Below are 24072 nucleotides of genomic sequence, written 5' to 3' on the forward strand. Positions count from 1 at the left end.
GGTATATTATAACCACTGCAAACAATTTGAAATAATTAAAAGAAAAAGACATTTCAGCTCAAACAACTTCTCTTGATTTTTCAATACATTCTATCTGACCAGGACAGTATGTGTTGGTAAAATGCTAGAAGGAGAAAGTCTAGAACCCCAATGAGGGGGGGACCATTTCTAGTATTTTTTTAACCACAGAAGCAGAAGTTCAAACATTAAAAAACAAAAAAAAAAAACAAAATCTGAACTCATGCTTCATGGGTAAAAGGGCTGATACAAAACTAAAGTTTGAAAAATTATTTCAACACCTAAATATAAAATTAAAAAGAACTAAAAAATTGATTAAAACCTTTTCATTTGGGTTTAAAAACATATTTAAAATTGTAATGAATTCATTTAAGGCTAAAGAAGATATTTGGTGCCCAAAGGCTACAGTCTATATGAAATTGGCATAAAACCACTGTACCTTGGGACCAAAGTGGGATGCTTTTTTATATATATGGTGAAAAATGTTATTCTATAGCATTACTGTTCGAAATATTAATTTAAAATTGTTTTGAGAGGTGCATGATTGAAATTCAGACGTTTTGAATTATCTGCCGACGGCAACCTCGTTGAGCCTGGAGGAAGAACAGCGCTGATGAAAAAGAATTAGATGCCTGTTTGATCAATGAGAATGGCCCAGGTGAATTGAAAAACTCCTCAGGAGCCTCTGGCAGTCAACACTAACTGATTTATTTGAGGAACTGCAACTCCAGAAAAAGGGACTGGTAACACCTGTTATTAAGAGGGTCCAAAAACAGTTAACACACTGGGATTGTACTAACTGTGACTTAAAGCATTTGTGTTGTTGGTACGTGTTGTTTTAATTCATGATAGAAAATAACTAAGGCTAAAGAAAAAGAGAGACAATTGATTTGTTTAGTTTGTTTAGGTTGTGTATGTCAACAGTTAACTTTAGAAAGATCTTTTAGTGATTTTTTTTGAACTGTTAACTGAACTGTATATGAAAACAAATTTTGTTGTAGTTGGAATATCTCCGGAGCTTTAGTGGATTAAGAAAAAAGTATAACTGATCAATTTAGGGAAAGAAATAAGACAGGACAGTGCTGCAAAACTACAAATAATTTGTGCCATCCTTGGATGAGAAAAAGTTAAAATGGCTCATACAAGCTTTATGAGGCCAAGGGTGCCAAATGAATCCCAGGATAAAAAACTTTGCTACCGAGAAGATGGACATCTCGGCCCTTAGCTGCAACCCAAGGGGCCTTGAGGAAAAGGTAGAAGGTTAAAGGTCCTGAGGATTTTCCTGTGCTCACCCCTGGCAACTGGCCAAAGCCATAAGACTGCATGGAACAGAATCCAAAACAAGCAGCACAAGAGCCAGCAATAAAGAAACAAACTATTCCCGATCCCTATGACAAATGCAATCGCTCTATGTGAGTCAGGGATAAGATGGAATCAGTTTTTGTGGCACATCCATATGTTAGTACTGCCTGTTACGATCACAAAAGGTTTTTTTAGGAATAAATGCTATGTATTGAGTAAAAAGGAATTTAGGATTAAAGAGGCGAGCTCCTTATACTAACAGTGATTAGTTTTATTTTAGATATGAAAATTTCTTTTGTTTTGAAAAAGATGAGAATGAAAAGGGGCCCAATAAGAAAATAATTGAAAACCAAAAGAAATAAAAAGGGATAAAGAAAAGTTCAGAGGACAAGAGTTAAGGGAACTAAATGAGCTATGTAAACAATTAAAACCAGCACTATGGCAACTGGGATTTGCCAACTTCAAATAAAAACCTTTTTCTAAATTTGATGCAAGAAATTGCCATAGAATTGGAATTAGAAGTTGATATAAAGAAATCTAAAAGTCAGAGTTATTTGAGATATAGAAAATACCAAGATGTAGCTTTTTTTTTTGAATCAATATGATAAAAAGAGAAAATGGGGGATTGTTATAAATGTGATTTGTGCTAGTTAAATTGCAACTACATTAGCAAAATTGTTGCCTTATAATTAATAGAAAAATTGTATTTAATTGTTATAAAGCAGAAAGGATAAAGGAAATGGTTAAACAAAGCAGATGAAATCATCCTCCAGATGTTTAGTGGGAGTGAGGATAGTAAGGATATAGGTCTAAGAACAGCAACTAGAAATAAAACTTTTGACCTTGAATTGGGCCAAATTGGGATCATTCCAGGCACTGGACGCTGGACTAAGGCCTGTTGTGGGAACATATATTTAATTATATAACCCTAAGCTTAGTGTGCCTGCGCTACCTGCAAGGCCAGTCAGGGAACACTGAGGAAGACCCAGAGCCTTCATCGGAAACAAGACCCCAAAAGGAGAGAGACCCCCAACCGCTGGTGCAGCATGTGCAACACAACATAGTGACGTAGATTTTAGGAATAGAAATGAGGGGGAGCTTACCAGAAGCTTCTGTATTAATATGTATTAGTAAACAGTATATAAGTGAGATTTTTAGCTTGATTGGTTTGGTACGGTGTGAGAGGAAGGGCCCCACCCATACCCCCAGTCAGTGTTGCTTGTGCTTTATTTGAACCAAACCTCAATTAGACTAAATTACTCACTGCCAGATTTTTTATTTTATTAAATATATGTAACTAATATATTTTGATTGTATTAATTTATATACAATTGCTGTTATTAAATTGCTGCTAAATTTAACCTTGTTGTTTTGATTAATTGGACAAATCTGGCATATCTATTTATAACATTTTCTGAGTCTCTGAGAGGTTTTTGGGCAGTCATGGCCTCCAGTTCTCACCTTCAAGGAGTCCATGAGGAGCCTGTGTTGGGCATGGACCTCAGTGGGACCCATTAATGCCTCGAGCCACTTTGGGTTTTTCTTCTGACTGGGGCTCCTGGAAAGGTTTGTGCCATCTCCTCTCAGTCCCTGAGGTTCTCAGCACCAAATGCACCACGGGGCTCACTGGGATCAAGTAAGTCCTGACAAACCATGGCTCTGCCTTTCTTTTCCCTCTGGTCCAGTGCAGTTGATTAGGAAGGTTTTATTCTAGAGTTATGGAGAAATATTTCAAAAAACTTCTTAGAAATAAGTGTTCCTATTTTAAAGAGTGTCTTTTATTACTGTTTCTCTTCAGAGCAGATTTGATTGCAGCGTTCTGTGATTGGTATTGATCCAAGGTCTCTCCTCAAGAGGTCTGGCCTGCTCAGAGAAGCTCTACCTTGAGGTCTGATCCAGTGTGGACAACCTTGCTCCACATTGCCCAGCCCCATCCTGTCTGTCCTCACTCACCTGGGATCTGCTTTGGTTGGAGAACTGGCAGCATTCAGGGAAACAGGGGTTTTCTTCCTTTTCTCATTTTGAAGCAATCTAAAACTCCTGAGTTTCCCCATTACAAACAGACACTCCCCTTAAGTGAGTGCCAAGGAGGTTTCTCTTTCCAAGGCAGAGCCATACAAGATCTGTTTTAGGCCTTTGGTCTCCTTGATTCCACAAGGCCCTGTTGTGTCACCCTGGACTCTTGGTTCTGTGAGGCTCTGTAGTGACACAATGGATGTTTGGCTCCATTGAGCCCCACAGTATCACAGTAGTCTTCTTTTTCCTGTGGCAACCAGCAGCAAACCCCACTGGCAGAGCCACATGCCTGGGAAGAAGGAGGATGGGGGACATTTGGAGTGATGGTTTTTGTCTTCCTAGGTCACAGTGACGTGGGGTGGGGCCCTGCTGTCCTGGAGATGGCTGAACACTGGTCTGCCCATGGAAGGGGGAAGAGACAACAGGCTCTGTCCACGGAACTACAGCAGAGAGGTCAGGCCAAAGGATGGGTTTAAAAGTCTGTTACCAGCAGAGGAAACATCAATGTGAGAGGAAAGATGTGTGCTAACGTCTTTACAAATCATTTCATGGGTGAAGGGATGGCTTAGGGTCTTTGAAATGGGTTGCAAAGTTTCTACCAGCTTTGGGCAGCAGGTTTGTTACTGGGCCCAGACAGCTTGGCTCCTGAACCAGACAAGAGTCTGCACAAGGCTGAACTTCTGAACTTGGGGAAGAAATGCCAGATTCAAGGGGAAATATGGGGTACACGGGTTGGGAAGGCTGTATCTTCCGAGTACCTTGGCTAACGGGGAAGGGAAGAGGGCAAAGTGTGGCCGGGAGTTAAGGATAAAAGGAGGTTGCACTCTCTGAAGCCTCGAGAGAGAAAAATCTGTGGGCGTGTGCCCTGTAAAGATGCCACCTCCTAGGACAGTGGCTGCCTTTGGTGCACCAAATATTTCCTCTCAACTGACATCAGGAACTGGGATGCTGAGTTTTGTTTCCCATGGAAAAGAGCCAATGTTGATATCCAGGGGCCTCTAACTGGGACTGGGCTTCCACCTGCTAAAATTTCATAGGGTGCAGGATTTCTCCCAGACGAAAGCTGCCAGCTCCTAGGACCATGGCTGCATTTGGTGTGCCAAAAGCCTCCTCTGAACTGACATCAGGAAACTGGGATGGTTAGATTTGTTTCACATGGAAAAGAGCCACCAGGGTCCTGTAGCTGGGACTGGGCTACTGCCTTCTAAAAGTCCATATGGCGCAGGATTTCTCCCAGACCAAAGCTGCCATATGCTCGGACCATGGCTGCCATTGGACTGTCAAATGCCTTCTCCTAAGTGACATCTGGAAACTGGGATGGTGAGATTAATTTCCTGTGGAAAATAGCCACCATTCCTATTCAGGGGCCTTGGCCGGGAGTGGGTTTCTGCCAGCTAAAATTCCATACGGCACAAGACTCCTGCTAGACCAAAGCTGCCGCCACCTAGAAGCCCGGCTGCCTTTGGTGCGCCAAACGCCTCCTCCTACCTGACATCTGGAAACGGGGATGCTGATTTTGTTTCCTGTGGATAAGATCAACTGTTCCTGTCCGAGAACACAGGCCAGCCCTGCACTCCCCAGGCAGGGAAAGCCCCGGGATGCCCCAGAGGATGGAGCACGGCTGCTGTGGGGTGTCTGCCCTGCTCCTCTTCTGTCCTGTCCCTGGCCACGTCCACAGTGGGTGGCATGGGGCCAAGCTGGCAGCAGCCATCAGCCTTGTGACAAGACCTTAAACTTCACAGTGTTGTGGAAGTGAAGCTTCAGCACAGAGACCTTTCCAGCCTGATCTGCCCTCGTTCCTCTGAGTCTCTGCACAGAACACGGCTTCGAACAGAACGGCAGAAGGGGCCTGTGTGTCCCAGGGCTCTGGATTTGCACCGCTTGAGCTCCACAGAGATGCAGCAAAGTGAAGAAGCCAAACTTTATTGATGGAAAGCAAAGCAAAGGGATGAGCTGAAGGGGAACAAAAGGGATGGGCACAATCTGGGGACTGGAGGGAGGTAGCAGTCAAAAGGGAGGAATACTGGAGGGAAGAAGAGAGGATGGGCAGTGTCTGAAGGCTGGAGGGATAGAGCTATCTATAGGCAGGGAGAGGGCTGAAGCCACACAAACTTCCCACAGGCTCAGCTGTGGCAATCATCAGCTGTGCCTGGAGTTCCAGCTGGTCTCTTCTGGTCTCAAGGTAGCCTCATCTTCCACGGCATCTGCAAGTCTTGAAGAGATGCTGGTTCTTCTGAGGCAGCAGATGAGCGTGGTTCTGCAGCTCTTCCATTGAGTATCTCTTGATCTCCTGTGTTTGTCTGGGAAGGGCTGTCATCTCTCCTCAGAGATTGAAGAGCTAGAAGAGAGAGGAACAGAGCCACGGTCAGAGCCCGGATCTGTGGGAATCCAGGGAGACCTTCCTGCCAGGGCCATCCCAGCCAGCTCTTGCCATGGCCATAGGAGAGGAGGGGCCAAGGGGATCAGCTGCAAGGTGCTGGCCACGAATCCCCCCGCCCACGTCCCTGAAATCTCTCTGTGCTCCGTCCCGCCACCCCCTGTCCACACAGGGAGCGAAGCCCTCCGTAGCCGGGCCAGGGATTGCAGCTCCCCCGGCAGGCCCCGCTAACAGCCCGCTGCCCTCACTCACCCTCGCTGATCACCTGCAGCTCTTCCTTCTGCCCCCTCAAGCTCCGTCCGGCGAGCCCTGGGAACACAGAGCCTGTCACGGCTCTGCCCAGCGGCACAGCTCCCTGCCCGCGGCGCTGCCAGCCCTGCGGCCACTCGCCCTCGTGGCCCGCAGGACTCAGCCCGGCCCTTGCCGCATGCTGCCGCCCCAGGGCACGGCTGCGGGAGGGCGGCAGCAGCCCGAGGCCAGGCGGGGCTCCGCGCGCCGGGCGCGGACGGCAGAAGCTGCCGGGGCAGCAGCCGGGGCTGGGGCCGAGCTGCGGCGGGGCGGGGAGGGGAGGGAGCCCGGGCTCACCCAGGAACCTGAGGGCCGCCTCTCGCAGGGGCTCCTGCGGGCTGTCCAGGTACGGCAGCGCCTGGCGCAGGTGCTCGGCCGCTCGGCTCCTGTCCTCTGCCACCTGCGGAGAGCGGCGGGAGGGAAGGGTCGGGGCGGGCTCTGCCCCTTTGCCCGGCGCTGCCCGCGCCCGGCCCCGGCCTCCCCTGCCCGCACGGCCCTGAGGCGCGGCCAGCAGCCGCTGCGCCGGGCTCTGCAGGGGCACAGGGCCGGCTGTGCCCGGGGAGCCGCGGTGCCGGCCCGCCCCGCCCTGCAGCCCCGCTGGGCCGGGGCTCCATCGGCACCCGGCTCGGGGCAGCAGGAGCCGGGAGCAGAGCCCGTGCGGCCCCTGGGTGCAGCGCTGGGCAGGGCCACAGCTGCCGGCCGCACACAGTGAGCGCCGCGCTCAGGGGGCTTCTCCCGGCTGAGGCTGCGCCTTCCAGGCCGGCCTTACCAGGCGCTCGGCGAATTGCCACAGCTTCTCTGTCTTCAGCAGTTGTACGAGATTCTTCCTCTTCAGGAATTTGGCCGCACAATGCAGCGTTTCCCGAGAGGCCTGGAGAGCAGCAGAGATGTGGAGATGGCACCGCAGCCCAGGGCACAGGACCCGCGTCCCTGTGCCAAGGCCTGGAGAGGCTGCAGCCGCCAGGCACCAGAGCGGGAGGCAGCCGAGCCCCCTGCCAGGGATGCACCAGCAGCCCACGAGTCCTCACCTCAGCCACACGCCGATTTTCATCATGGCAGTGGAATAAAAGTGGGGGTAGGCTTTGGCACACACTTGACTTCAGAGGCTTTTTCCCCTCATCTACTACCAATTCCATCACCTTGCAGAAGAGGTCAAGGGAGAGCAGCTGCACATGTCCGTTGTCCTGGAGGAAAGGAAAAAACCTTGGCACCAACTACTCCAGCCTCCTGAACAATGGCTCAAATAACCCACAGGGCACAAAGTTTCTGGGCAGCAGCCAATGTCTGTGGCTGAGGACACAGAGCCTTACGTTGTCAAAGAGTGCCAGGAGCGCCTCGGCCAGCTTCAGGGCAGTGGTGCTGGATATCAGGATGTCTTTGTCCTGGAGCACATTCGTGAACACGCGGAGGGTCATGCCAACCACCTCTCCATCTGCATCACGCAGCAGCTCCAGAAGGCTTTGAGACAGGCTACACATTTTTCTGGCCTGTGTGGAACACAAGGCTGTGCTGTGAAGCCATGAACGGCTGCACCACCACCATTGCCCTGGCACTACAACCCCACCCAACTGCCACAGGGCCCACAGGACAAAGGCTTGTCCTGAAGAACTCGGGGAGGTGAGGCAGAAGAGCTGGGAGCATCTGCCTCAGCTCCTGAAGCCCAGCCAGCCCAAGGGGCTGCTTTCCCCAGCGCAGCTTCAGCCGCTGCCCCCTTCTCACCATCGAGGGATCCTTGCTGAGCACCACAAGGCCTCTGAGCACCAGGTGACGCCTGTCCCTGCACTTGCCCTGCACATGCCTTGACATGATTTCAAGGATGCTGTCAGCACATTTAGTCAAATCCAAGCAGTCCAGGACCTGGAAGGCACAGGGCAGTGACAGGGGACCAGCCGGCAGGAGCCCGGAACCGCTCAGGGCTGGGCCCAGGCAGCAGCACAGGGCACGGGCACTGTCCCAGGCAGCTGTGTCTAGGAGAGGGCAGAGAGCTGAGAGGCAGCTCAGCGAGGCAGCACTGGCCATCAGGCTCACCTCCACAAGGAATGCCAGGAAAGGCAGATCCCAGCGTAGCTCTTCCCTGCTGAGCTGCCCAAGCAGGCGGCGTGCAATCCCAGAACACAAGGAGAGGGAGACACGGCGCATCTCCCTGGCAGAGGGAAAAGGCACCAAGACACTGAGGTGGGCAGGCAAACCTCTCTCAGAACTGACTCACAGAGATCCAGTCTTTGCCCAGCATCCCTGGAGGGGATGTGCTCACTTTGGGAGGCTGCCCCTTCTGGGCACCTCCTCTCCCAGCCTTTTCCAGTCTGCTTGGCTGTCCGTTGGAGACAAGGCCCTGTGGCCTATGACCACAAGGACTGTGTGGGGCACCCCGGGAACAGAGCACAAATGTTGGGGGCAGAGGGGAAATGGGGGGGGTCTCACCTGGCCAGCAGACCCGCGGCATAGTGCTGGGTGTCAGCACAGAGCAGCGTGTCCCAGCCACGCTTGCGCTCCATGGCCATCACCTCAGGCTCATACTGCAGACAGAAGAGCAGAGCCTTCATGGCCTGCACTGCAAACCTGTGTGCAGAGCAAAGTCCAGGTCACACTGGGAGCACTGGTGCTGGCTGCAAGCGCATGGGAAGGACAGGAGGACTGGGACCTGTTGGGCTTGCAGGGAAGGCGGTGTTGCTCCTGGCACGCTCTCCAGAAGTTATCGACTTCCTCTGGCATCTCCTGTGTGGTGATGACAATGTGGAAGAGCAGAGCCACAAAGAGGTGGGAGGAATAAAGGATCATTGCCTTGTGGCACTGAGGCACAATTAGCCAGATGACCAGAGTTGCCTGCAAAAGAAGCAGCCCGAGATAGCGCTCAGTGCCGAGGTGTCCATGGGGCAGGGCCCGAGGGGAGAGGTAGGGGGAGTGGGCCTGGTGCCTCCTGAGCCTGTCCCTAGCCCAGGTTTCAGCCCAGTGCCTGAGGCATGGAGAGGATGGAGAACTGCTGGAGACGTGGCTGGGGAGCGAGCAGAGGCCAGTTCCAGAAACTCACAGCCAGGGCAAAAACGTCTTTGTTGTCCCCATCAGAGGTGCACATGCTGTGCACAGGCCAACCCTTCATCACACAGAGCAGGACTGGCAGCACCTTCTCCACTGTGGGTCCCGATGAAGCTATGGCTCTCCATCCTTGCAGCAGCTCTGTGGGATCAGAGCTCTGTGTCAGGGGGGCCTCAGTCACAGTACCATGCCCTGTACAGCCGTGGGGCCCAGGTGACAGAGCCCCAGTGCCCTGAGGGGCAGGGAAGGAAACAGAGCTCAGGAAACAGAGGGGCCTGAGGGTCCTGGACGTCTCCGCCTGTCTGGCAGACCCCATTGGACAGGCTGTACAGGGCGATGGGCCCTAAAGGCTGGTGAGCCCTGAGCTCTCAAGGCACGTGGGCCCCGTACCTGTCACACGTTGGGGCACAGCGCAGGAGGGTCAGCACCACGTCAGCAGGGTGTTCTCCAGCCAGCCTCCAAATGACAGTGCGCAGCCTGGCATCCACAGTGACGTGGGACTCGAGACTCTGGTGAATGCTTTTCACCATGGCTGGCACCTGGAGTGGGGAAGACTTGGAGCACTGTCCAATGGAGCAGCTCCCCAGCTTCCCCCAAGAAGTGCTTCCCTCCCTGCCACAATGTGCTGGCCTCAAAGACTGAGGGGTCTCAGTGACCATGGCGTGAGTGGGGACCCAATCCTGTGAGGCCTTGAGCCCTGGCCCCAGGCTGCTTATGTGCTGCTGAGATGAAACAAAAGGGTTCTTGAAATAGTCCAGGATGAGTTCCTGGCTCAGAGTGGCAGTGGGAGCAGTGTCAGTATTTGCAATGCCCCGAGTCTCTCTGGTGTCTGCGTTTGGGATGGCCACGTCCTCAGTCACTGCCGTGTCAGCCTTTGCCCTGTCATCATTCCTTGCTGTGTCAGATTCGTTTGAGCACTCAGGCGAATCTGGGCTGACATGAGGCTCTGCCTGCAGCTCAGTCACCCTGGAGTCATGCTTGGCTGTGCTCTCTGTTGCTGTGGTGTTCGAATTTCTACGTCGAATGCGTAGGAACTTTCGGAACATCTGCAGGAGAACAAGGGACAGCGAAGAGAGGCAAGTTCCATGGCATGCTCCAAGCACTGTGCTGGGCTGAGCAGTGACAGCAGGCCCAGCCCAGGTGGGATGGCTGTGGGTACCTTCAGTGTTCTGCGGAAGTTGCCACGGGTGGGTTCCTGCTCCTGTGACTGGTCCGTGGCTGCACCTGGCAAAGAGCGAGCGCAGCCAGAGCTGAGGGGCTGCGGGAGAGGCCGGAGAACACAGGCCAGCCCTGCACTGCCTGGGCAGGGACAGCCCCAGAGGATGGAGCACGGCCACTGCGGGTGTCTGCCCGGCCCCTCTTCTGTCCTGTCCCTGGACATGACACAGTGGGATGGGATGGGATGGGATGGATGGGATGGGATGGGAGGGATGGGATGGATGGGATGGATGGGATGGGATGGGATGGGATGGGATGGGATGGGATGGGATGGGGCCAAGCTGGCAGCAGCCATCAGCCCTGTGGCCCAGCTGTGCCACTCACCATCTTGCATTGGATGAAACGGGTCCAGTTCTTTAGGTTGCTGTGCTGGGGAAACTCCAGGGCTTTTCTTTTTTTTCCCTCTGAACACCTTGAACAGGCCGAGAAATCTACCTGCCATGGCAGAGTCTGGCCTCGAGGGCACCTAGCAGAGAGATGCCTCAGGAAAGCTGAGAGGCAACAAGTCGTGCAGTTGTGCCTTGAAGACACCCACGACAAAGAAGCCTCAGGAAGGCTGCAGGACAGCAAGTCCTGCACTCTGGTCCTGAGGGCTCCTGCCACAAGGACAGGAGACTCCTCGTAAACGATTCAGGTCACCAAGTCCCGCGACTGCACCTGCCGCGTGTGCACCTGCAAAAGAAAATCCTCGGGAAGGCCACAGGACACCAAGTCCCACGGTCTTGCCACGAGGTCACCTGCAGGAATAACGCCTCGGAAGTGCTCCGGGTGAGACGCAAACGAGTGTGCTGTGCGGGGGCTCCTCACGGCACTGCTCTGGCGCGTCCTGTCCCGTCGCGGGCTCCGAGCACTGTGGCGTGGCCGAGTCACCGCCAGCTCCTAAGTCACCACACGTCACAAAGGATCCTTGGGCACCGTTGACCATGCTGCACCGTGTCACAAAGGGCCCTTGCACACACTGCCGCCTGCCCTGGGGACGCCCTGAGCCCTCCCAATGTGGCCCAGGTTGGAAGGAATCCCTTGGCCCAAATGTCTAAGACAGCGCAACAGGAATGTTAGGAATGGCTCAAACCACAAGCAAATGCTGTCCTGCTCTGCAGGCTCAGGGCATTTAAGAATCCTCAATTCAGGAAAGCTTTACTTCCCAGTTGCTCAACTCAAGTAGTTCCAAAACGTTGCAAACTTCCCAAATTCATCTGCATGGCCTGAGAATGTGATTGACTTGGAAGTTTGCTTCCCATCTCAAAGCAGCAACTCATTTGCCTAACATCATTCCTTGAGAGTCACTTTCTGAAACAACACTACACAGAGGCAAAAACAAGGCCTTTCTTTGGTTTGCAAATGGTTTACAATGAAGAGATGATAATATCCTAATTCTGTGAAGGAATAAAAGCTCACAAGGAATGGAAGTCCACTCAATGTTACTGAGTTAGCCCAAACAAATGAGTAGATTGCAAAATGGCTAATCCTCCTTCTGCTACAGATATTTCAGTGGCTTATAAAGTACAGCTCTCCCCTCTTCTTCCCTGGGGGAGAATCAGGATCACTAACAGAAAAAATCACAGCTAGTCCTTCTGCCCTTTATAAGCAAGGCTGTGCCAAACCTGCATTCAAGCTGACTCAAATTCCAGTTTAAACCTCTCACCTACCAGGCAACTCCTTCCCCACAACGCCCACCAACACCAACCCCCCTAAAACAGCCGCACAGAAGCCCTCAACAGCCCGCCAGGACCCCCAGCTGTCCCCATCCCTCCACAGAGCTTTCCCACCGTCCAGCAGATGCCCTGGTTCCCTGCAAGTGCTGTGAGTTGGCCCTCAGGAGGATCTGCTCCAAGGCCTTCCCCGGCAGCAAGCTCAGGCTGCCAGGCCTGTGGTTCCTGGATCATCCTTCCCACCAACCCTTCCTGCGCACGGCTCTTACATTCGCACTTTGGCGCTCAGCTCAGGCTGCTGCACTTGAGCAGGACTGCTGGGAAAGGATCGGGAGTGGCCTGGCAAGCTCTTTCTCCAGCTCCCTCTTTACTCTTGGTGGAGGTAGGACATTCCACAGGAAAGCAACAGGTGCCACAAGGAATGGGCGGCATCAGGCAGCTCTGGGGGGGAATGCTCAGGACTGCTGTATCCTGAGGGAACACCGTTGGCCTTGACCTGTAGGCACCTGCAAAAGCTTAAAATCAGCTGCCTCAGCTTCCAGGACCTCTCTTGGCCAGCATCCTGATGTGTGTGCAGGACTGCTGCGAGGCACTGCTGGGACCCAGCGGGACAGGGGCAGCTGTCTAGTGTCCACGTAGCACCCCTCACGGAGCTGGGCTCATCCCAAAACCAGAAAAACGATCTGGTGTCAGCAGAGAGGAGCAAGGAGCACTGGGCTGGCTCCTCGCAGGGTGTCTCAGCTGGGCTTGCTCCACAACACGCCCCTGTTTGAAGGCCTGCTAATGCCCAGCTGCCAGAAATGCCGTCCTTGTTCTCTCCAAGGCGCACAGGAAGAGCCAATGAGCAGGATGCCTTGGGAGGCAAATCTTCCAAGCCTTTGCTGAGGCCAGGGACACACCAAGATCAGCCAAGACTCTCCATGTTGCCTGGCCCACACAGCCCAGCTCGCCCTGGCCCACAGCAGCTTCCATCAAGCGAGAGGCAAATGCATATGACCAAGAGTTGAAACGTGAACATACCAAATATCCATTTATAACACTCCTCAGAACTCCCAAAAAACCCCAAATTCTCCCTGAATATCCCCCAAAAGTTAACTGTTTGCTCCTGGCACGCATGAGTTGTTGAATCAGACCCTTTGGAGAGCAGGGCACAGCAAAAGAGCTAAAAGAGAAATTGGGGATTTGGAGCCTAATTTTTACAATTGTTTGAAATTCTGGGGTGCTCTGGCACAAATAATAGCATCAATTCTTTCCCCAGGTGTTGCAACTGCTCAGGCATTGACTACGCTTGAGAAGCTGAGATGTTGAGTGAATGAACAGCTGAATATCACTTTCACTGCTTTGAAGCAAATTCTTACGGATGTAAATAGTATTAGACACACCCCACTGCAGATAGAGCTGCTATAGATTTTTTGCTATCAGCACATGGGCACGGTTGTGAGGATTTTGATGGGATGTGTTGTATGTATCCTTCTGACCATTCAGCATCCATTCACCAGAAGATCAAACAACTGCAAGATAATATGAGGAAGTTAACTGTGGATTATTGGGGTTTGGATGAATGGTTAGAAGGATGGGAAATACCTGGACGGTTGAAAGATATAATCAAGGAGTTTGGATATTTTTGTTCGTTATTAGCACATTTTTTTTCCATAAATAAAGTTAGTGATTCGCTTGATAAAATAAGATAGAATAAGATATGATAAGATATGAAAAATTAAGATAATATAAAGAATATTATAAAATATAAGATAGTATAAAAATAAGATAATATAAGCCTAGGATAAGATAAGACAAGACAAGGTAAGATAAAGATGAGATAACAAAGACGATTTGGCTGGTGCAAAAAAAGAAGGGGAATTGTAGTAATGCTGAACAAGGTTGAGACACCAGTGGACATGTCTGTACAAATCTGGGCCTTGTGTGGTGTCCACCAGCCAAAAAACATATTTAGTTGCTATGTTCAGCTGTTCAGTTCTTTCTGCATATTTTGCTGTTTGTTCACACACTTTTCACATGCTAGCTGGTTTTGTGTATTTCTTAGTTTAGACCAGCGTTTATAACAGGTGCACAGCATGAGAAAGTTTCGGGAGTTTTTCGATAACTTGTTTGAAACCCCCCAAGGCCGCTGGAAGATAAACTATGCTAAATCAGGAGAGAAGATGTTGAAAACACAGAACACCAAGATTAGAAGATTCAAGATAACAGGAGGCGGTGAAAATGCATGCGACCACCAACTACTGACTCTGGGGGGTTTGAATGGGTGGATCAATACCTTAAAATTACCAGTTGTAGAGTGTGTCCCCACATGGGTGATGGTTCTAGAAATGGATAATTAGGGTGAATTATAAACAATAAATCGGCTTCTGCTAAATCATACTGATCTGCTGTCCAGAAGTCCAGTTTGTTCCTGCAGGGGCTGTGCCCTATAGGGCAGGACCCCATCCCCTATAGGGCACAGCCCCCATCCCCTATAGGGCAGGACCCCATCCCCTATAGGGCACAGCCCCCATCCCCTATAGGCCACAGACCCATCCCCTATAGCCTCTATAGGGCAGGACATCCATCCCCTATAGGACACAGCCCCATCCCCTACAGGCCACAGACCCATCCCCTATAGGGCACAACCCCATCCTCTATAGGGCAGGACCCCATCCCCTATAGGACACAGCCTCATCCCCTACAGGCCACAGCCCCATGTGTTAGGAAGGATGAGGTGTTGACAGGAAGGTCTCACACGTGTGTGTCTAACAGAAAGGTTTTTGAATGTAGAATCTGAAGAAGGAATAGAGATGAGAGCAAATTTTGATGGAGAAGAAAAGAGTTGCTGAGCCAGTCTTACTGGGTAACTAAGAAGGCAAAGGGCAGTGAGTTGGAAGGGGCTTCTATGACTCCGAGCAAAGGATAAATCCACCTCAAACAAAAGATGTTTTACCAAGGAAAAGAATTTTCACAGGCAAACAAAAATACCATGTTTCAAGTAGAGAAAAGCTCTCAGGATTTTCCACTGCAAGAAAACTGAAAAACAACTTCTAGCTTAAACTGGAACACACTAACATTTTGGGATTGGAAAATAGTAACAAGAATATAGTAATATCAGTAGGTATGATAGGCTACAGGTGACAGTGAAGGGATTGATTGGTTGTCATGTTTTAGGGTGCTCTGTAATGAAAATTATTTAATGCATTGTAACCAGAACTAGAGGAAACTTTCAGACGAACCCACAGATGTGGCTGTCAGGCTGCGGGCTGGGCTCTTGTCACCCACGGCCCATGAATTGCTGCATCATTTGGATACAATAAACAACATTTTAAATGATAAATAAATTGCCGCATCATTTGGATATAATAAACAGCATTTTAAAGAGCCCGCCTGGAGTTCCGCATCCCTCATTTCAGGCTCTTACAATCAGAGGGAGGGGACCCGTGCCGGGTGCAGAGCCCGCCCCTCGCTGCGATTGGCTGATTCTGCCGTCACTCGTCGATTTCGTGCGCTGATTGGGCAGAGCGGAAATAAGCCCGGTCCCGGTAGCGCCCCCATGGCGATCGCGCCACAGCAAAGACGCCATTACCGGAGCGCCTGTGCGGCCCCGGGAGCGGCAGGACCAGAGCGCGGTGAGTCGCTGCTCCGGCACCGGCTCCTGCCGAGGCCCCAGCGAGAAGGAGACCGCGGGCAGCCGCTCCCGCAGCGCCCTCAGCCCAGGGGGAACACGGGCCGGTCACGGCACAGCGAACCCGCCAGAGCCCCCTGCTGCCCCCTCAGCCCGCAGCGAGCCCCGAGCCCCCGCAGAACCGAGCGCGGCTCCGACCTGCGCTGGGGCCGCCTCCGAGCTCTGCTGCCGCCACTCCCGAGCCCGCACAGACGCTGCCACAATGGCACCTTTGGCCCCGGGGCCGGGCTTGTCCCCGCTCTGCCCAATCACCGCGCGAGAATCAAAAGTGATAGCAGAATCAGCCAATCGCAGCGAGGGGCGGGCTCTGCACACGGCACGGTCTCCCCTCCCTTTCCACGAGCTCCGCCATTTCTCGGAAACCTCGCCTGAGGAGCGGCTCCCGCGCTGGGCCCGGCCCGGGCATCGGGCTCAGGAACCGCTGCTGCCCTGAACCGCCGGGAGCTCGGGGTGAGCGGGAGCTGAGGGTGGTGGCAGCTGGGCGTGAGTCTGGGATGGAGCCGCGACCCACGTGGAGCCCCGGCAGGAGCCCGAGGCAGGCAAGGGATGTTTGAGAGAGGCCCCGAGGCTGTGCGGGAAAATTCAGGTGGCCAGAGTTTTGTGTGCCCAAAGGAGACAGAGGAGTCCTGGAACAGTGGCTTTATTGATGATCAAAGGGAGAGACTATGGGCATTTGCCATGCGGTGTCTCTAAAACGCAGCCTCCTTTTTATCCTCATTTTCCCGGCCGCATCTCCCTCTCCCTTTCCCGAAAAAAAGGAAAGCTACTTGGAAGGTTCAGATTTCCCGATCCGCCTGCTGCTTTTCCTCCTTAATATGCCCCCGTCCTTTAGTACAACATCCGATTTTCACGGCTGTGTTAAGTGTTTCTCCTTTTCAAAGTTCAGGAATTGAGCATGTTCTTGGCTTAGCAGCAGTCCGTGTCAATTAGTAACATTTTCTGAAACTGAAGATTTCTCCCATTGCTTTCTCATGTACAAGTCCCTGGCCCTATCTCCAAGCAGATTCACGCGTTGACTCTCTTTGTTCTTCCTGTGTCCTCTTTGTTTTTGGGGTTATTCTCAGTGCCCTCACTCCCTGACCTTTTGTAGCCGTTTCTGGATCAGGAGGCCTGGCTGCCACCTGCATCCCCTTGCTCAGCTGCTGAATGAGCTGCACTCAGCAAGGTGTCGTGCATGGGAAAAAGATGAGAGTTGCTGCAGCACATCAGAGGGGGAACAGCATTCGTTTATAACGTGTCCCATTCCCATCCTTTCTACATTTCGACTGGAATATAATCTACTTTCTTGCTTCCGTTTTTATCTGTTTCACCACTTTTCAGTTATCATTTGTTTGCATACAGCTCCTAGACTCATTTAATTTTCCACAACTCTCACCTTCTTGTTTGGCGTGGTTGGGTTTGCAGGAAGGTGTGGAGCTGGATTTGTCTGGTTGGTTATTATTTGGAGGACAGCTTGTAATCTGATCCCATAATTCAAATGATAAATGGGTGCTTTTCATTAGCAGTGTTAATTTAATTTCTAAAGCTCCTCTCCTGGCTGCCTTGAACCGATCCTTCACTTCCAGAGCAGCCATTGGTTGACTCAGATGCGGCCCTCCCCATGACAAGCTGGTTTTAACTTGATATATAGAGAGTCAAGGCATTATTTGATTCTGGCCAAGATGTGTGAAGGAAATAATTTTGTCCACACATCTCCCCTGTGTGCAGAGACAATCATTCAATCGCACGTGAGTTTTACTAGATTTTTCATAAATTTATACAGTCTAAACCCATTGAAATCCCTTCCTTTATGGTTCATTACTTCCAAGTTGTGTAGTTCTTAATATTTGCTTTCCTATCGGACCCGGATTTCTCCTCCTCTGATGCTAATTAGGTCCCACTCCTGGATTTCCTTCTCAGCCTTTTCCAGACCAGGTGTCTCCAATTGTTCTCTGGAAAGGTGTCTGGGATGGGTGTTCCTTGATGTTTGCTGATGGCCGATGATGTTTTGTTGATGGTTGTTATCTTTGTGGGGATCTTTTGGGCCATTCCCAGTCTGTTGAGATGCTGAACTCATCTCTATTGAATGGTGTAACATCCCTTAAAAACAAGCCTTTAAAATTCCTTTCCCCGAGGCAAACCAAACCAAACCTGAGAAGTAAAATGAGATTTTTAAGAAATTTAAATTGGTATGTTGGGGGGCAGAGTGGAATTGTGCCGTTGTGTTCCCAGCAGCTGTGGCAGTGCAGGCACAGAAAGCAGCGAAGCTGCAGCAGTGGCAGCAAGGATTGGCCCCAGTGGCTGGAGATGCCAAAGGAGGGTGCCCAGGCAGAGGATTTGAGCAGAGGATGTGTGGGCAGGCCCAGGGGCTTCCCCCGCTGTGGAGCCCTGGCTGCTGCTGCGTTGCCTTCAGTGCAGGCTCAGTGGGGCCTCCCATGCTGGTGCTGCAGCCGGGAAGTGCAAATCTGCGGGGCTTGAGAGCCCCTGAGCCCAGGGTGAGGGGTCCCCCCGTGCTGAGCTGTGCTGGGGCTGTTTCTGTGCTCAGGGACACTTGGGATGGGCCACGGCACTTGGCCACCAGTGGTGCTTCTCTGCACTCCTCAGGCAGGACCCGATGTCCTGGTTGGATGTTGGGAACAGCAAAGTGCCAAGGCAGGCTCTGTGCCAGCCCAGCTTCCTGTGGGAGGGATTTCACAGGAGACAGGACTGTGGCCACAGACTGTTTGAAATATACATCCCTTATCTGCACACCCCACTAGGTGGGGAATTAGCAGGGTAAGGAATTCCGAACAGCAATTCCAAGGGAGATAATTGATTATCTGCCCTTGATCTGGCTCTTCTTCTTGCCAAAGCCAATGGCAAAAGCTGTACCCGTGGCATCTTAATATCTATCACCAGCTTCTGAAGGAATTTCGTTATTTCCCCATTCATTTTACCTGACCTGAGCTCTGGGGGTGCCAGGGCTTGTGTTGGTCCCATTGTATTCCTAAAGCAGCCATAACCCCCTGGAGGATCTTTGCTGTAAAATGAGTTCCCCATCTGAGTCTGTTGCTTCCACAATCCCTTATCTTGGAATTATTTGTTTTAGAAATACGTTAATAAGCAATCCAGTAGTTGCTGAAGAGGTCAGAATTGCTTTTGCCACCCTGTTAGCTGCCCTGCTGTCACCAGCAGATATTTGAGCCTTCCTGCTCAGGGCATTTCAGTGCCAGGCTCTTCCAAACACACACAGCTCCGCCGGTTGAGCTGACCATGCGGGCGTAACCTGCGCTTGCTCTAATTCCTTTGCTTAATCAGAGCGTGTCTTGGAACTCTTTTCCCTTCTCCTGCCCTTGCAGCCCCATCCATGAACACATTTTGTCCCTCAGGCCAGGGAAAGTCTCCTCAATCTCCCAGCCTGGCTCTGGAGCTCTGTTACTTGAATGCAGCCATGGGTTTGTTCCCAGCCCCTGTACAGGCTGTTCAAACAGGAGGCTGAGTTAAACCCTTCCCCTGTCCTCAATTCTGAATCCTCCTGTGCCACTGAACAAGTTTCATTCTGTAAACACCGAGCACTGCTCATCCATGTAGAGGCACTTTTGGTTTTCAAAGCTTTAACTTGGTGCCAAACTGGAACCACAGGAGATCCTCCTGCCATCAGTTTTTTTTGGGCCTCAGGTCCCATTGAAGCTGTGGCTGCACAAATCTTGCTGATAATGAGGCCAATCTGGCCACTGGGTTAAACATTTTAGGACGAGAATTCCTTTGGCATGGCCCTGTTTAACATCCACATACAATTCAAATTCTTTTTCCCTGCATGGAAAGGCCAGGTCGGGAGTCTCACTTAATCTGCTTTGTAATATTTGAAACTTCTGCTTTCATCCTTGTGTCCATCCATCCAGTTTCTTGACAGACAGGATAGGAGCATTGTAGGGAGAGATCCTTGGCTCCAAAAGCCCTGCCTTTAGCAGGGACTCAGTAACAGGCTGTGAGCCCTTCCTTCCCTCTCTTGGAATAGGGTATTGCTTTAGACACCACTTGTCCTGGTTGCTTCAAAGTACTTTGCAGAGGCTCCATTTCTAATTTCCCCTATTTTCCTGGAGGTGCCCACACTTCTGAGTTCACTTCAGTATAGGCCTTGCCACAGATTTCACACAAAGGCACAACAGAACTAACCTGTTTATCACCTTTTATGATATTAATTTGTATGCCTAATTTTGCCATCAAACCCTAGCCCAGTAAATTACAATCACAATTAGGAGCAGATAAAAATTCCTGCATTTCAAAGCCATCCCCACATCTGTTAGTAGTTGTTGGATAAAACACACCAGCTCATCTTTCCCATTTATCTCCTGAAGAATTAAAGAAATTTTTACCATTTTTACCCTCTCATGTCAGATTCAGAGTAAATGGAGAGGCCCCTGTGTCCATCAGGAAAGGCCTCCTCTCGATCCAGACCCACCCTGAATGTTGTCAGGGGCTCCAGTGCGGCGGGTCCCTGGTGCAGTGGGAGCTCTGACACCCCTAACAATGCATGTCCATCAAGGGCTGGACTTGCTCCTCCTGATGCTGTTCCTGTGTCTGCTTCCAGTGTCCTCCTGCCCTGCAGATGGATCCCAGATTCCTTTCCAGGGGCTGTTTGGGTCGGCTCTCCCCTGCCAAGGAGGGCAATGCCTCTGCCAGGTCCTGTGGCCGATCCCAACCCCTGGGTGCTGGGGCCCCCTTGGGCCCTGGGGTTCATCCCTCAGGGGCTGTAGAAACTCTGCCATGGCTTTTGCCTTCACCTTGGCCTTTTCCTTGTCTCTTCTTGCATTCACCTGCTGTGCCTTTCTGACCAACTGCTCCAGGGGCTTCTTCTGCCCCTCCTGCAGCCCCCCTCAGTGCTTGGGGGTGCTCATCCTCTGACAGCTGCTGAGCTTCCTGCAAAATCATTCCTTTCTGCAGTGACCCAAACAAAATGCCTAAAAGCTAATCTGATTCCTTCCACATCCATCCACATTTCCCAGCTGTTCCTTGCTCCTGGTCCTTGTGCTCCCCTGCCCTCCCCAGCCCGTATCCCAGAGCCGGTCCCTGTCCTGCCGCAGTGTCCAAACGCGGCCCCCCCGGCGGGCAGGGCCGGCAGCTCCACGGGGCCGGGCAGCGGCCGGGGCGTCCCGCAGCCTCCTGGGGGCCGGGGGCCACTGCCGGCCCTGCCCGGGGGGTGCTGGGCTCAGGCAGCGCCCGGCGCTGAGCCCCGGCTGCCCCACAGCCCCGGCCCGGCCCCGCAGCTCCCCACAGGCCCCCAGCCCGTGCTCCCGGTGCCGCCCCTCTGCGCCCGCTCCTGCCGCTCCCCAGCACAGAGAAACCCCCTGAAATCCTGACCTCCTTGTCTGCCTGTCCTGGGAACCAGGGATACAAAGGATCTGGACCAGCTGGCAACTTCTGAGAAGAGCCTGCTGAAAACATCCCAATCCTCACTATTTTTCTCTTCCTTCTCTTTTCCATCATCCTTTTTCTTATCACATAGATTCTTCCTGCTGCTTCTTGCCTGGACCATATTCCTGTACACTCCCCTTCACCCAATTCCTTCCCAGCACACCAACAGCATCCATGCCCTGTTGTGTAAATGCCTTCTGGACTTCCCTGATTTCTCCCCTGGTGTTCCTGCCCTCGATTACCTCTGGGAGAATGTGCAAACTCCCTCAACGTGCTCCCAAGGGACCCTTCAGAGATATTTTGGGATCATCATCCCTTTTGCCAGGAGCCCTTCCTGGCTTTCCCTTCCTTCCCTCCATGGGTGCCCTGCCATGTTTAGTCCCCAAAGATCCCACTGTGCTCACTGATGAGATTTTCAGTGCTCTCTGGCTGCCAACTCTTCACAGCCCCCCTGATCTGTCACTCGTCTGTCTCCTGGTCACTCTCGGGTACCCAATCCATGCCCGGTGCCGCCGCCCCCAAGGGAGCCGATCCCCCAAACTGGGTGAGGCACCTTCAGCTCCACTCGCTGCCCCTGCCCCTGACAGGGGAAGGAATTCTGGCCGAGCCCCAAGGTGTGTGGAAAAATTCACATCACCAGAGGTTTCTGTCCACAAAGAATACAGAAGAGTCCTGTAAAAGTAATTTTATTCTTGATCGAACAGAGTGGCCATGGGCCATTTCCATGGGGTCTCTGCAATTGTTGGAGGACACACCCTCCTTTTCATTCTAATTTTCCCGGCCGCATCTGTGAGAGTCACTGTCGGTGGGACGGTCGTCAGGACAAACTCAGGAGCACTCTATATTCTAGTCTTGAAGTTTGCAGTTTATTGTAACGGGTGTGAGTAAACAGTGCCCTGCTGAGAGCTGCCAGCCACAGCTCATAGAGGGACTGTGAGAGAGAGTGGGGGCAGGAGTTCTCAGAGATAAGAGAAGGGAACAATGTAAGAGGTAAAAGAGTGAGGGGTAAGAGAGTGGTGGGAGAGGTAAGAAGTAAGAGCAGTAAGAGAGGTAAGAGAAGTAAGAGAGCGATTTTCCTTACAACACAATAAATCTTCTTCTATGTTGAATATTCTAATTTCCACTAACCAATCTATTACAAGATACAAATTTCTAATATTTGCATGCAACCTATAGGAATTGCTATATTGCCATGTTTTACTGCTTTCTTATCTCTAAACCTTGTCTCTAAACCTTTCCTGCCATACTTGGAAGAGGATGTCTGCTTGCTTCTTTGGTGTTTGTGGTGTTTGGGTTTGTCTAAACAAAGGAAGGAGTCCTCAAACATTCACATTGTTGCTCTCAGCCCCACAGTCAAAAACTGCTATCATTTCTATTTCGCTTATGGTTTCAAAATCTTTTGCTGAGCACTTATATTTATAAGGTTTTCCTGTTTATCATTCCCAACACGCATCTGCATCTCTCTTTCCCCATTGGCTGAAGTACCTAAGAGGTACAAATTTCCCAATTCGCCTAGTGAATCTCTCCCCCTTAATATGCACCCCACTTCTGTATAGCTAACGATATTCATGGCTCTTAGAAGTCTTCATTTTTCTTCTGGGAGTTCATGAATTTATCAGGACCTTGGCTGAACAGCAGTCTGTGTGGTCAATTAATAACATTTTCTGAACCTGATGGCTTCAGCTGTCACTTCCTTATGTACACGTCCCAGGCCCTATCTCCAAGCGGATTCCCAGCATCTGTTTGTAAAGACACTTTCCTGTTCTTCCTTCCTTTGGGGTCCCCCGTTTTTGGGCCACCCATTTTGGTGCGGCCCCGCCCCTCGGGCAGCGCTCAGCCAATGAGAGCGCGCGGTGCTGATGACTCAGCAGTGTCCAGGCAGAGCCGCAGCTCCCAGCGTTCCCCACCTGGACCCCACCTGCACCCCCCGGGCCCAGCGCCCCCCCCGCGAGGGGAATTTGGGGAGGTGGGAGGGGGCAGCGCCAAGGCCGGGCCCCCCCGCGCTGTCGTGGGGAGCGGCTGCAGTGGGGACCGAGTGCGGGCGGGAGCGGCCGAGAGCCCAGCGCTGCCCCAGCCCGAGCTGCCCCAGCTCCATCCCTGCCCCTGCGCTGTGGGTTTGGTGGGGAAGAGGGAGCTGGCAGTGGGTGCTGGGCCTGGGGGCAGCAGGAGAAGAAGGGAAGGAGAACAAGAGTTGAAGAGCAAAATGTTCCAACAATGCACATTGGAGGAGAAGGTGTGATTGTGCAGGAGAGGAGGAATAGTAACTGGAGAAAGAGGAGTGTAAAGAAATGTGGAGACACAGGAGGAGGAGGAGCAGAAACGGGAAATACCACAAGGTTCCACCCCTCCCTGTATCTGTAGCCTTCCCCCTGCCCCCAAAGCGTTGCACCCCCCACATGCAGCAGATGACTAGAGAGGGCGATCCCTGATTTTCACAGCAGTGAGTCTTGGTGTTTCTGAGCTTTATTGGGCTTAATGTTGGTGCTTTGTTTTTTTATGGGGCCTGAATATTTACATTTTGTAGGTGGTTTTGGCGGAATCTTGCTTTTTGTGGAGTTTTTGATCTGTGTTGTGATGTTTGAAGGGTTTTTGGGCTGAGTCTAGGTGTTTGTGAGGTTTTTACAGACGCAAGATGCTCAGTGTCTTCCTGAGATGAACTTGGGCAAGGAGGAACCCCCAGTCCAAGGCATTTTCTTCTTGTTTTTTTCCCAAAACAGGATTTTTCATTCCTAAGGCGTGGGCAGATGGAGAAGGAGGAAAAGCCCCAGAGATCCCTCAGGATGGGCTGCAAACCCAGCCCAGGGAGCTGCAAGGAGGAAAGACCCTCCCTGAGCTGGGAAGGCGGCCGGAGATCCAGGCAGAGCTCAGAGCTGGTGGAGAATCCTCATGGAGGGGAGAAGCCCCACAAGTGCTTGGAATGTGGGAAGGGTTTCAGCCAGAGCTTCAACCTGATCGGGTACCAGAGGATCCACACTGGGGAAAAGCCCCATGAGTGTGGGGAATGTGGGAAAAGCTTCAGCCAGAAAAGCCATCTAAAGCAACACCACAGGATCCACACTGGGGAGAAGCCCTACACGTGTGGGAAATGTGGAAAGAGCTTCATGACTGTTTCTGTTCTGATGCAG

At 51.8% G+C, this 24072-nt stretch overlaps 2 protein-coding genes across 2 annotated transcripts in view; one reads left to right on the forward strand and one right to left on the reverse strand.

Annotated features, from left to right (window-relative positions):
* Positions 1 to 5234: 5234 nt before the first annotated feature.
* On the reverse strand, positions 5235 to 15775 carry LOC130266119 (maestro heat-like repeat-containing protein family member 6). Its single transcript, XM_056515449.1, has 16 exons — positions 15713 to 15775; positions 12174 to 12410; positions 10577 to 11131; positions 10194 to 10258; positions 9425 to 10080; positions 9030 to 9175; positions 8643 to 8824; positions 8423 to 8560; positions 8030 to 8144; positions 7721 to 7858; positions 7312 to 7488; positions 7030 to 7185; positions 6771 to 6872; positions 6299 to 6401; positions 5966 to 6022; positions 5235 to 5674 (listed from the first exon to the last, which is right to left on the reverse strand). Exons 6-16 carry the CDS (start codon positions 9096 to 9098, stop codon positions 5514 to 5516), a joined length of 1398 nt encoding a protein of 465 aa, XP_056371424.1. The 5' UTR covers positions 9099 to 9175; positions 9425 to 10080; positions 10194 to 10258; positions 10577 to 11131; positions 12174 to 12410; positions 15713 to 15775; the 3' UTR covers positions 5235 to 5513.
* Positions 15776 to 23859: 8084 nt separating this feature from the next.
* The window catches only part of LOC130266044 (zinc finger protein 418-like), a gene marked incomplete at its 5' end in the record, with an annotated part of 78027 nt that continues 77814 nt past the window's right edge, over positions 23860 to 24072 (forward strand). Inside the window, 1 exon segment of the mRNA XM_056515369.1 lies at positions 23860 to 24070. Within this exon segment, the coding sequence (XP_056371344.1) occupies positions 23860 to 24070 (211 nt within the window).

Source organism: Oenanthe melanoleuca, unplaced genomic scaffold (genome assembly GCF_029582105.1).
Source record: "Oenanthe melanoleuca isolate GR-GAL-2019-014 unplaced genomic scaffold, OMel1.0 S001, whole genome shotgun sequence".
NCBI classification, from domain to species: domain Eukaryota; kingdom Metazoa; phylum Chordata; class Aves; order Passeriformes; family Muscicapidae; genus Oenanthe; species Oenanthe melanoleuca.

Bases quoted from the DNA above. Each gene is read 5' to 3' on its own strand.
- LOC130266119 (XM_056515449.1), bottom strand. From the start codon at position 9,098: ATGAAGGGTTGGCCTGTGCACAGCATGTGCACCTCTGATGGGGACAAC. The intron at 7,859-8,029 runs GTGAGCCTGATG...TGTGCCTTCCAG, and splicing joins TCCTGGCATTCCTTGTGGAG to GTCCTGGACTGCTTGGATTT. The intron at 7,489-7,720 runs GTGAGAAGGGGG...TGTTCCACACAG, and splicing joins TCAGCAAGGATCCCTCGATG to GCCAGAAAAATGTGTAGCCT.